The sequence below is a fragment of the Notamacropus eugenii genome, chromosome 2, assembly GCF_028372415.1.
Source record: "Notamacropus eugenii isolate mMacEug1 chromosome 2, mMacEug1.pri_v2, whole genome shotgun sequence".
Classification (NCBI taxonomy): domain Eukaryota; kingdom Metazoa; phylum Chordata; class Mammalia; order Diprotodontia; family Macropodidae; genus Notamacropus; species Notamacropus eugenii.
This window is the reverse complement of record NC_092873.1, coordinates 409,943,146-409,957,220: the sequence shown is the minus strand read 5'-3', so window position 1 is coordinate 409,957,220 and position 14,075 is coordinate 409,943,146. Positions and strand designations below refer to the sequence as shown.

At 33.5% G+C, this 14,075-nt stretch overlaps 1 protein-coding gene across 2 annotated transcripts in view; it reads right to left on the bottom strand.

The window, feature by feature from the left end:
• Window positions 1-14,075, bottom strand: part of LIN9 (lin-9 DREAM MuvB core complex component) — a 75,534-nt gene that overhangs the window by 34,720 nt on the left and 26,739 nt on the right. For both annotated transcript variants that reach the window (XM_072647692.1, XM_072647693.1), the window contains exons 2-4: window positions 14,002-14,034; window positions 10,041-10,135; window positions 6,060-6,164 (exon numbers count right to left, since the gene is read on the bottom strand). In XM_072647692.1, coding sequence (XP_072503793.1) covers window positions 6,060-6,164; window positions 10,041-10,043 — 108 coding nt within the window. In that variant the 5' untranslated portion in view covers window positions 10,044-10,135; window positions 14,002-14,034. The remainder of the gene's footprint in view (window positions 1-6,059; window positions 6,165-10,040; window positions 10,136-14,001; window positions 14,035-14,075) is intronic.

The window sequence follows — 14,075 nt, the reverse complement described above, 5'->3', positions numbered from 1 at the left end:
ACAATGTCTTCCCTCTGTTAAGTACTTCCTATCTATCCTGCACACACTTGCTCTTTGCACATATCTGTTTGCACGCTGAGGGCAGAGGCTGCCTTTTGTCTCTTTTTGTATCCCCAGTGCTTAGCCCAGTGCCTGGCACATAGGAGGTGCTTAACCAATGTTTATTGTTTGACTGAGTGATGAAGATATTATCACACCTAGCTTATTCAAGCAGACTTGACCCTCAAACTTCTTTTTCCAAAAATCAAATACAGCCTTAGAGGCTGAAGATCTGCCACCAGAGAAAATATTCTGAGCCCTAATAAACAGTACCGTGCACATTTTTCCTCTTAAGCAATGTGATATTCTTCGTATTACATGTATTTGTCCCCACCAGATAGCAAAATACCTTGGGAACAAGGTCACATTTCATTTATTTTTATATATGTTCTAAAGAACTGGTTAATAACAGATGCTCAAAAAAGTCTGTTGAATTAAACAAATGCCTTGATTATCGTATCATAGACACTGAGAACAACTAAAAAATAAAGTTCAAAACACATTTTGAACAATAGTACACACTGGGTATAAGTGTTTATTATAAGCTCCAAGGAGTCTATTTTGAATTGGATGCTTAAGTTTGGATATGTTTCCTTTTGGGGGTGGAGGGAAAGGAGGGGTCTGTTTCTGAGCCTTCAAGTCCAACTCCAATGCTTCATCATAGCGTAAAGGTGACACTACTTTTTCACTGTACCTGCAAGCTATAGCAGTTTACATAATGTATACCAATGAAAAGTAAGGTCAACTCCCCTTCAGAAAAGCCTGTCCCATGGACAGAAGTAAACCTAGTTGTGTGCCAGAAGCAAGACATATAGTTCTTGATCTCATAAAAATTAGAAAATAGATCTTCCAGAGAGGCTCAATTCCAGCTCTGGGAGTGGATAAGAGCTCTTCCATATATTCAATGCCAGTTCCAGGTATATTTATGCTATAAGTACTAGCAATATGAAACTGTTTCACCACAGGACCTCCAGTCTAAAGAAAAGCCAAACAACTATATGATTCTGGAAGAACACAAACCAAATACAAAATGGCATCTAAACATCAACCTCTAGCATAGTTAACAAGGCTAACAGGAATAGGGTTTCCAAGGAGCAGGAGGAATCTAAGATCCTACAAATCAGAATGTATATTTTTAGCTTTGAAACTCAAGTCTCTGGGTATACTGTAAGGGCTTTTATGAAAGTTGCATTGATTTAATTCATAAAGAAATTAACTTGAAATGGCAGATGCTAAGCCTTTTATCTCTACTTCACCTATTAGGATGCAAATCTCTGAAGGTAGATATTTTATGGAGAATTAAGAGGAAAATACAGATTAAAATCACAAAGAAAATGGTATCAAAGGATCATAACAGGAATATCCATACTGATCTTAATTTTTTCAATGAAGCAGGATGACAAATCATCTGCTGTAGGAATACGTTAGTGTTTAGAACCAGAGAATAAGTAAGACAGGGAATGGGTTTTAGTAAAAGGACTGCTGGAGTAGTAGTGAATGTCCAATTGAAGTTATACACAATTAATTTTATAGTATGTGAAATCCAGTCAGTTTTACAGCTTTCACCAGAAATGCTGAACAACTGAAAAAGGAAATAAATAAGTCTGAGAAACTGCAAATAAGTCAATGTAGCTAGATCATAGCATATGTGTAAGGGAATAAAATGTAAGAACACTGAAATGATAGGAAGGTATCTGGTTATGAAGAGCTTGAAATGCCAGATGAGTTTATACTTGACACTGGAGATAGTAAGGAGCCCTTGAAGCTCAATGAACAGAGGATATGCTTTACAAAATCACTTTAACAGCTGAGTGAGTAGAGAGTTGAGGCAGGGAGACCAGTTATAAAGCTACAGCAGAAATATAGGTTGGGAAGTGATGAGGTACTGAACAAGGATTGTGGCTATGCGAGTGGAGAGAAGGGAAGGTATATAAGATGTTGTAAAGATAGAAAATGCAAGACAATGGAATGGATATGTGGAGTAAATAGGGGTGAAAAGTCAAGCATGACACAGAGGATGAGAGCCTAGGAGGATAACAGCACTGTCAACAGTAACAGTGAAGTCCAGAAGAGGGAAGGGTTTAGGAGTAAAAAGGAAGATAATGAATTGTTTCAGACATGTTGAGTTTGAGATATCCCTGAGACATCCAGGTCAATAAATTCAAAAGGCATATGGTGATAAGGAACTAAGAAATACTTGGCTATATTTTTCTGGGAATCATTTGCATAGAGATGATAATTGAACCCGTGGGAGCTGGTGAGAATTCAAAGTTAGATATAGAGAAAAAAAGAAAGTCCAGGACAAAGGCTTAGGGGATAACTATGGTTAGTTGCTATGACTTGGATGAAGAATCCACAAAGTAGATTAAGAAGTAAAAGCTGGATAGACAGGAAGAGGAACAGGAGAAAGCAATGTTATGAAAGTCTAGAGAAAAAAATACCCAGGAAAGTAATTAAAAGGTCAATTACAGAAGGATATAGGGAAGAGAATCGAAAAAAGGTCATTAGATTTGGCAATTAAGAGATCATTGGTAACTTTGGAGAAGACACTTTGAGATAAATGATGAGGGCTGATGCTAGACTGTAAAGACTTTAGAAGAGAAAGGAGAGGAAGTGGAGGCACTTAGTGCAAATGGCTTTGTTGAGGAATTTAGCCATGAGGCACAAAGATAAATGATGAGAATAAAGCAAGGATAGCAGGACCAAGGTAAGGGCTTTTTAAGGATGAGGATACATATTTGTCAGCACTAAGGAAGAAGCCAGTAGGTAGAAACTAAGGATTAAAGAGGATGAAAGGTAACTCTTCATCTGAGACAGATATAAAGGAGAAGAAAGTAGGGTAATATGTCTGGATGATGTGAGAAGATGGAAGCGTCTGCAAATGTTTACAATGGTCTTTTTTGTGTAATATAAGGCAAAAATCCTCAGCTAAAAGGGTGGAGAAAGTGTTTTATGCGACCGCTAAGAAGAAATAAGGTTTAGAAAAGCTGATGTGGAAAGTGCAATGGTGGATAGAGAAGGGAAGGGAAAAATGCCTTGCTGAAATGAGGGTCCCACTGAGAAGAGATAATATAAATTTGTATTGGACTCAGTATAGTTTTGTGATTTCTTTCAGCTTTGTTCAATAATATATTAATAAAAGCAAAGAAGTGGGAATAATCTAAGGTTGGGTTTTGGCAAGGCAAAGTTTATCAGAGAAGGGGTGGAGACAATAAATGCAAGAGAAGCAGCAAGTGCAGAGGCTGAGAGAAGGTAAAAAGGAGAGTGTTGCCCATGTTGGTGTAATGGTCTATGAAATAAGTGGGGGGAGGAGGGAAGGGAAGTCAGAGCCACAGTGAGAAAGAAGAACAAGGTCAGGGGTTGTAAGGCACAGGGAAAGGTAGAATGAAAAAAAGCATTACTTAGAGAAAACATTTAGTACACTGTATCATAGGAAAATTAATTACAATCAGATAATAAAGACTGTTGCTCAGATTATATGCAATTGTATTTTAAAGAGCCCTTTGTTGTAAAGATACCGGCTACATATTAAGAATTTACCTGCTATTAATACTAAGTAGATTTTGAAACAAAAAAGTTTTCTATCTATAGCAAATTTTCTTATTTTAAATAATCTTTTTAATGTAATTTTTTTTTTTGCACAGAGGCTCATTCACCATTATCAAATTAATACTTAACATTGGACTTTTTAAAGGAGGCTGGAGGCATAATGGTGAAGCTAGGTCAGTATTTTTAAAAAGCTGGGGCTTATGGTAATATAACCAAACCCTAAAATCTTATCATAATCAAAGTAAAGGAATAAAATTTCTTTCTCTCCAAACAACACACACTTTTAAATGTTTTATAACTCCTTTTCCTCTTCAAGACTGCTCTTATGTTGTCTAGCATGCAGCAGGTACTTGGGATGGTAAAGAGCAAGAACATAAAAAACAAAATTTAATTGAAAAAAGTAAAAACTTAAAATAAATGGGACACTAAAGAAGACCCAAGAAGATATCTCACTCTTTCTCTGCATAGGTGGGGAATAAGTGTCTAAAGATACAGAACATCACATATCACATCAGTTTTTCTTTTAATATATTGATCACTTTTGTTGAATTTTTTTAGTTTCCTCTTCTGCAAAATTCTTTGTTATGGGGAAAGTAAAGGATAAAGGGGAAAATGTAGGTGATGCAAAAAACCAAAAACGTCAATAAAAATTTACTTAAATGAAGAAAAATGGGTTATTCAAACTATTCTCCCTTCTAAATCCTAAATTCTCAGAGGGCAAGCAAAATTAATATTAAATCTTCAGTTGATATTTATTATGGCTTTCATATTGGTTTTAAAGTTCAAATAATTTCAAATACAGTAAGACTAATTTTTGTGTGTACTATATGTAAATTTTAAAGCTCATTAGGGATGCATATTAATTGTAGAATGGCTGAACAAGTTGCGATTATGATGGAATATTGTGCCATAAGAAATGATAAGGGGAATGCTTTCAGAAAAACCTTGAAAGACTTATAAGAACAGGTATAAAGTGAAGTGAGCAGAACCAGAATATTGTACACAGTTTCAGCAATACTGTAGGATGATCAACTGTGAATGACTTAGCTATCCTCAGCATCCAAGACAATTCCAATGGACTTATGATAAAAAATGCTATCCACCTCCAGAGACAGAACTGAATGCAGAATGGAGCATATTTTTTTTTAACTTTTCTTATTTTTCTTGAGGGTTTTTTGGATGTTTTCTTTTGAAGCATGGCTAATACAAAAATACATTTTGTATGACTGCACCTGTATAATCTGTGTCAAATTGCTTGCCTTTTCAAGAAGGGGAGAGAGAAGGGTGAGAATTTAGAATTCAAAATTTTAAAAAATGAATGTGAGGAATTATTTTTACATACGTTGGGAAAAAATAATAAAATATAAAAAACTTTCTCCAAAAAAGTACATTCAAGTTTCTTGTATACACAAGGTTTTGACTTTTGTTGAATTACTTCAATCTTATTTTACTCTCCACAACCCCATTTTGGAGTTTTCTTGGCAAAGACACTGGAGTGGTCTGCCATTTCCTTCTCCAACTTATTTCACAGGTGAGAAACTGAAGAATACAGGGTTAAGTAACCTGCCCAGGGTTCTCACAGCTAGTAACTGTGATGAAGGTAAGTCTTCTTGGTTCCAGTGCTCTATCCACTGCACCACCTAGTTGTCCATAAGTAAGGTTACATTTACAGTCATTTCATAGGACTGAGGATATGGTTTCACTATTTTAAATTTCTATGGAATGTGTTGTGGCTATATCTTCAATTTTATAAAATACTCTTGATCACCTCCATGATCTGGTCTACCTATGGTCTGAAACATATCTCAATCATAACAATATTTTGATGGGAAAATAAAATCGACATTATAATGATCCATTTTTTGAGGCTGCTGTCAGAAATGTGGTAGTACTAAGAAGCCAGATTGTGAGCTCTTACAAGTAATATTATAGCATTACTAAATTCAATACTTCCTTGCTTAGCTTTTATCTCTTCTTATATTTCCCTTTGATATACAAAACATCAACTAAGAAAACAGGAATACTAAGAGTAAAAAGGATTATCTGATTTCACTCCATACACTATCCTCTTTGAGCTAAAAAGGAAAAAGGACTGCATGATCCCTCAGTAGTGGTGTGCATGACTTATTTTTTCTCATTTCCATGAGAGAAAAAAAAGGCTCTCACATTGCCAAATCCATTTAACTTAATGTTTGCTATGCCTAAGAAAGAAGAGTAAGGCTGGAGGATTGACTTTCAAGTTTGAAGTTTATAGTGAAATAACAACTTTCTACTGATAAATCTGACATAAAAACTGAGCTAGAAAGAGAAATAAAGAGGATTATTTGGATATCACTGTTTTTACTTTGAATCTTGGATACTAGTTTCTGTAAATAACCTATTTCCCAGAAATTTATAAAACAACGGCTCAAATTATATTATGCTAGACTGGTATTCTTTCATTTTAGGAAATGCTTTTGACTCACACATACCTGTGGAACCATTGCAACTCTCTGGTTTCTTTTAGGGGACCTTGTATTTAATTGTCTGTCATCATCTTCACAAAAAAGACGGCTTCGTTTTGAATTTCTGAAAGGCTATATGACATAAATGTAAAAGAATTAAATGAAAAATCACGTACAATTTTCCACTATTATGATATGTAGACTCACAACATGATATAGCCATGACTTCATTAGAAATGTCAATGGAAGATAAAATGCCAAAGACAATTTATAATTTAGAAAGCAGTTGGACAAATATTTTCCCATGATTGGTCTCCAAATCTCCTGTCTCAGTTCTACTCCTTGAGCCTGGGACATGGTTGGGCTGGAACAGAAGGAAAGCCCCCAATGGCAATCATATCAATCACAAGGTTATTTACCCTTATCATCTACCTCTAAAATGTACTTTTGCTTGACATGTAAAAAATGTAGTTTATTTTCTATTCCAGTATTATTTCTATTTAATTATGTAAATGTCCCTATTTGATTTTACTATAAGTAGCAGTGGAACACAAGGGATGGCTATCTCTTGGTCTTGCTTTTGCCACATGATTAACCCTTCTTCAATCATACAAGTATTGATGATATTCTTTATTGTAGTTCTTCACTATTATTTATTTATTACATCTTGCAATGTACTTACCAACATGATGTATCACTCCACTGAATTATATTCCTGTTCAATTCTTTGAAGACTAGTGTTTCATGCCTTACAGACATGCAACAATACCAGAAACACAGTGGTATTAAAAAGATAGTCTTTGTTTTTAGGAAAAGTGTAAGATCATTTAAAGGAGTTTTAGCAATGGAATACTATTAAACCAAAAAAAATGATGAAAGGAAGTGTTTCAAAGGAACCTGGGTAAACTTGAATGAACTAATGCAAAGTGAAGTGAGAAGAACTAGAACAATTTACACAATAAAAACAACACTGTGAAGGCAAATAACTTTGAAAAAATTAAGAACTCTGATGAACACAATGACCAATTCCAATTCCGGCTGATGACGGAATATGCTACCTATCTCCTAAGAGAGAGGTGATGGACTCAGGGTGCATAATGAAACATGAATTTTTTGGACATGGCCAAGTGGGAATTTGTTTTGCTTAACTGTGCTTATCTTAAGTTTCTCTCCTAGACTCTAATGGGGGCAATGGGAGAGAAAACAGATTTTTGTTCATTGAAAAAAATTTAATTTTTTTTTTAAAAAAAGAAAAATCAGAAAGTGATATAGAGCAATTAACACATCATTGCTACGTTGTTAATCAAATTTGTATTTTTTTTCCCTTTGGCCAAAAAAAAAGGAGCTTTACTCTGGCCTAAAGACAATCCAGACTGCTCATCTTGCTTATTTTGGGCCTTACCCTAAATATGGAGTGACTTGCCAAGATTATTTACATACATACAAATACACACATAGATGGAAAGACTCTATAGGTTTTCAATCTAAAATTATTTCATAGTTGGGATAATATGTATCCTTCATCCATTTGGTTTTTCATGGATATGCCAAACTACTGAATGGTAGGTTCTCTGCAACACTACAGGGCCAGGACATGCAATCAGCATGATGTCATTAGCAAACAGAAGCATCTGGAGACTATCACTAGCCATATGGAATCCTTCTTTAATTTGAATTCTTTCTTGGATTTTCTCCATGAGAGTAGCAAACACCTCTGTTCAGCACACGTCTCCCTAAATTATGTCTTGCTTAACATTAATGAACAATAGATCAAACAAGATTCTTATTGTTGCAGTACCTTTAATGGAATTTTGAATAATTTTGATATATGCATAGAAGACACTTTGCTTTTTAAGATAATTAATAAACAATAAGCACAGCAAGATCTACATCTTTCAGTCAATTATGTAATGATAACTACGTCCTCCATGTGAAATATTGCTTGTAAAAGCCTGCCTCTAATAGTACTAATACTTGCCAACATAAAAAATGTAAATAGATGAGAAAGTTGGCATGTAAGTCATTAATATTCTCTAAATAATCTTTTAAAAAGTATTAATACAGTCTAGGATTCTGTATATACTTTTGCTATCTCCCTTTCCTTCAGATATCCTATTAATCTATATATTTGCAACTTTATTACCTTTAGCATGGAACTCATATATAGATTTGATTTAATCTGGCTCTTTTTATTATCTCTATTTGCTTTAATACCATTTCTCTCTTCTTTATAAACATATCTGGGATGTTAGTATGAGTGGTTCCAATGTCCTTGACTGTAAAAAAAGTTTGTCTTCAATATCTTTGTAAATTTTTATCATTTTTCTTCTATTGTCCTACTTTCATTTTCATTCCTAAATGCTCTTAAATTGCTTTCATCCTCCATCACTTCTCTCTGTTTTATGAGGCAACTGTTAAAAAAACCTTCTATTATTCTTTTTTATAATTTTTTTTGTTTTTAATCTTTTTGAAAATGAACTTAACACACACGCACACACACAGAACATTTTCATATACAATTTAACAAAGTACTTCATATCATACAATGGTATATAACTTTTGGCTGTTCTCTCATTCCACTTGCAAGTTAGTCAGCACACAAAGGTACTTTTTAGGCTCTTTGGTTACCTTGTTATAGTTATTCATTTGCATCAGTTAAGCTTCTACATGAAAGTATTATTGTCTGTGTCGTCTTCTCTTTCATCCACATTCCATTTTTTGTCCTTGATAATCTATTTAGATAGCTATTTTAATTGTACATTATATCTTTTTCTAATTCCTATTTTCTCAGCTTTTTACTAATTGCCTTTGCTCTAACTGTACACAAATAGATCTCTGTTATAACAGCAAGTTGGTGATCTGATTATCCACCAATAGTGGATTCAAGAATGAGTCTCATATCAATACCAAGTCATTTCCTACCTGTTAAAATATGATCATCTTCTTTTTTTGTGAGTTTATTTGCTCCTCATTGAGTCTACCACTTTCTCATTCTTGAAGAAAGTATTCATTATATATAATTAAGAGACTTCTACATAGTAAGTCTTTGATTTTTTAATTTGTAATCCACATTTTCCAACACATTTCTTGCTGTCCTGACATATTTTACACTGAAATCATCAACTCATCAAAGTATGTGTTGGTTTAAAATCACTGAATTCTTTAAATTTTTCTTCACCCTTCACAACAAAAGTTATAATTACTTTCATGGTGAGCTTTTTGCAAATCATTAATACGGACACAAATATTCTATGATCAAATATTCTATGAAATGATTTTCTTGCTACCTTTGGACACACAATAAAACCAACTTCATCAACTACTTAACATTTGCCTTTTCATAATTTCATTTAGCCACAACTTTATTTCCTATATTTGTAGTCAAAACTGACATTCATTGATCATTTGATAAATATCTCACATTTAGAATACCCATAGCTCTAGATGATCTAAAAACTGTGTGAGTCTTAGCACTGTGCTGGATGTCCCTTTCTCTGTGGCTGTCATTGTGGAAATCAGAGGAGGATACAAAGGACTAATGCCTACTTTGTATTTTTCTTTGTTTCATGTGTTGCCATGACCAAAGAATTCATCACCAAGTAACCAATCTAATTCTAATGAAACTCTACTTATCTAGATCAATCCTTAGGAAAATAGACTTCGACTATTACTAGGATTGTATTCAAAACATTTCCAGCATGATAGTGGAAATAAGCCAAATATATGTAATTACTTTACATACACTACCTAACATAGAACCACATACAATAATACACTCAGAAAACTTTTTGAGAAAAATACTGAAGCAGCAGTAAGAACTGATTAAATTTTTACTGATTGAATTATGCTTGACAAAATAATAAAGTATCCACTACTTTTACCCAAGTATCTCAAACATTCAGGGGGAAAGGAAACCTTTCAGCAATAATATCTGTTAGAATCATTATTCTGTAATAATATATGATAATTTCCTTATCACTACAAATAAGAAAAAAAATTATTCTTTACCATCTCCACTGAAGAGGCTGTGTTCTTGCCTTTCCAAACTGGCGTTTTCTGTAAGGAACTGTATTTTTCATTCCATGTGCTGGATAAGCTTCCCTCTATGATAAAATTACACATTATTAACACAAATTTAAATCTCATTCAACATTTTAAAAATACTTCAAAGAAAATGCAATATGTTAAGAGTAAAAAAAAAATCATAATAGGTTTGAAGTCTAGAGATCCAGTCCTAATTCCATCCTTCTCACTAACTCAATAGGATAGATAGATGGACAGAGATCTCTCTCTCTGTGTACTGTGTGTGCATGTGTGTGTGCGCATGTGTTTCACGCAAGAGTTTCAATCCTGCCTCAGACTTTACTAGCTGAAATAATGTATGTAAAGTGTTTTGTATCTCCTTTAAGGATTCATATGAGCCATCACTATTAAACATCTCAGTTTACTCATCAATAAAGTAGCTGGACCATATGTTTATTTGTGCTTTCATTATTTATTATGTAGCTCCCTCATATTTGAGACTAAAAGGCATATTAACACAAATCTATTTTTTTAAATTGTCCTATATATAAACAAAATACATTTTTTCTGTAGAACTCCAAAAATTATTTGAAAAAGTCATTATAACAGATCTTTAACATTCATTTATTTGACAAATGTTTATGGAATACTTACTAAATGGCAAGGTACTGTAAAAGGTGTTATGGAATTAATTCAAAGATGATACAATCACTGCTCTCAAGAAAATGTAGAGCCTAACAAGATGTAAGGATGAAAATAACAACTGTATAAGACAGAATACAAAAGTGTCATTGAAATTTAAAAGGACAGGGGCAGCTAGAGCTCAAATCTGACCTCAGACATATGACACTTACCAGCTATGTAACCTTGGGCATATCACTTAATCCCAATTGCCTTGCCTTTCCCTCTCCAAAAAATTTTTTTTAGAAGGACAGAGATTACAAGTATCTAAGAGACTTAATGGATGGCTTCATGAACTAGGCCTTGAAGGACAGACAGAAGAAATAGAATAAGCACAGACATAAAAATGAGAGTGGAATACATTGCAGTCATAGGCAATGAATGTAATGACAAAATGTACAGAAACTGAACCAATTAGGACAATGTTCAGGAACAAGTTCTTTAATCTGATAGGAATTTGAAATATACAAAAGTAAAACAGTGGAAATAAGACTATATAGGTGATGCTAAATTATAAAACACCTTGAATACTAAGCAACATGAAGCCATGGAAGACTTTAGGAACCGCGATGAGGAAGTAAGAAGTAACATGATCAAAGATGTGCTTCAGGAAAATTAATCTGGCAGAAACATGTAGGAGTGATTACACAGAAGTAACACTAGAGACAAGGAGATCAGTTGGAAGATTGCTGCAATAGTTCTGGTAAAAGGTAAAAATATATTTAGAGTGGTGGTATGAATGTAAAATACATTTAAAGTCAAACTGACAGGAATAAGTAAGTGATTTTTTTTTAATTTATGCACAAAGCAGAGGGCTACTTTTGAGCTTATGTCTTAGCAGGGAAGACTGATAGCCATTAACTGAAATAGGGGAGTCAATAGGGGAATAATATAGTGAAACAAAATTTCTCAATGGAAAATATATATACATACACATATATGTAAGTGTGTGTACACACACACACACACACACACACACACACACACATGCACACACACACTTGCTTTAAAAATGAAAATGTCCCTAATCAATTCTGACAGTATTTGCCTAGGTCTTACAAAGAATCTCAAAAGTCATTTAGTTCAACTCATACAGAATCCTTTAAAATAGAGCTAACAAGCAGACTGAAAACTTCAGTTCTGCTACCATATAAAGTAGCCTATTCTGCTCATGGCAGATTTAATTGCTATTAAAGTTTTCCTTATGTCAAGCCTAAATTTGTCTCTTTGTAATGTTCATTCATTGTTCCTACTTCTACTCTCTGGGAACAACAGAAAAAGTGTTCTTCTTTTATGTAATAGCTGTTCAAATACTTGAACACAGCTGTCACACATACTAAGTTTTCTCTGTTTAAGGCTAAATATCCCTAATTTCTTCAGCCAATCCTCATACAGAATGAACTTGAGGTCTTTGTACCCTGTACCATTCTAATCACCCATCTCTGGAAACTCTCCAGTTTATTAGTATCCTGTCCTTGCTACTATCTTCTGTATACTTCTTTTAAAATCTAAGTTGGTTCATGAACTTCCCTGTGTATTCATATTGTTTTGAGTTTTTTTAGGACAACTCTCACTTTTCCTCATAGCAATTTCATTCTTGAAAACTTTCCACTCTTAGGAATTTTAGTTCATGAGATCCTACCTATCTTTTTCTTAAACTCAACTTTCCAAAAATCTAAGTATACGTGTCAGATTATGCCTGGCTTTCTTCTCTTTCCTCTCTTGGCTAAAACCAGCAAGGTTGGTAAGAAGGAATTCAATAATCTTTCTCATAAGTCTAATTTTATATTATATTATATTACTGAAATCTCTACTTCAATATCTTAAATATCTGCACATGACAATTAAATTAGGTGGAACATACTCATTTTCTGGTGTCAAAAAATACAAAGTAAATGGTATATTGAAGTCAGTATATTAAAGAAAAAATCTCATGCAATAAAAACTTACTACATTAATAATATATACATTTCCAGAGTTGCCCCCTTGAAAAGGCAATAAGAAAAAGGGGTATTTTTTTCTGCCAGATAAACAAAAATTAGACATACATCTTCGAAGACACGTTGTCACTAAAGGCTGTAAAAATACTATTCAGTTTGTTACTATTTCAGAAAGAATTAATGAAACTTTAAAAACGTACAGGTTAGTTCTACTGATCAGTTTCTTTACACAACAAACTTTGTCAGACAGCTATTCTAACAGCAGGATTGTCAAGACCAAAGAAGAAAGTACAAAAAAGGAAAGCATTTAGTCCTTAAAAAACCCTTTTCTTCAGAAAGATAAAGGTAGCATTGTACATGTATTCTAATTAGCTCTGAGTTAATATTTATAAGGAAAAGTTTCTTAGGACCAAGAATGTCTCTATGATGCACAATACTCTATAGATGCTTCAAAAATATATTATTAAAATTATAATTACACAAGAACGGCTATACTGTATAAGAAAAGTCTACAAAGCTGAAAGTACTGTCTTTCTTGAGATTTTTTTTTTTATACTCAAAAGATTCCTTTAATTGTAATTCCCTAGGCAGAGGTGGGGAACCTGAGGCCTCAAGGTCCCATGTGGCTCTAGATCCTCAAGTGTAGTCCTTTGACTGAATCCAAACTCATAGAACAAATCTCCTTAATAAAAGAATTTGTTCCATAAAACTTAGACTCTGTCAAAAGGATCCAAAGACCTATAAGGTCACATGTGGCCTTGAGGCTGTAGGTTTCCCACCATTGTGGCCTAGTGATAACAATTCCTCGAAGGCAGAATCCGCATCTTATCTAATGTATGTGTCACTAGTGCCCTGTACAGAATAAACACTTGAAAAATATTTATTAAATTCAATTGAATTAAGTTTCTTACATATGTAATGATTAATCCATCTAAATTATATTGTATAAATCAAAAGTGCTCACATTATCTAAATAATAAAGAGAGGCGTAAATGTATCAGATTAATATCTATTAATAGAAAAGAACAGAAATTATGGGTATATACCACATGAACTTGCAATAACATCCTACCTACATTATAGCTCTTCACTATAAAATGCATAAGTTTATGGAAATATTGCTTAGTCAATCATATTTATAAACACTGGGTCTATGTAATAATCTCCTATACTACCATTTTACCTAATTTCCGTGGAACCAATTAATGACATTATGGAAGCTGTATTTCTAAAACTGCTTTGCAATAAAGTGCACATGCAGATTAATTTTAATTGGTTAATGATCAATCCTTAATTTAGGCCATGTTTTTAATCACACTTCTTACCTTTTAAGCTAACAAGTGCTTTTGCTGAAGAACCTGAAATTAAAAATAAAATAAGTTAACAATCATGCCCATCA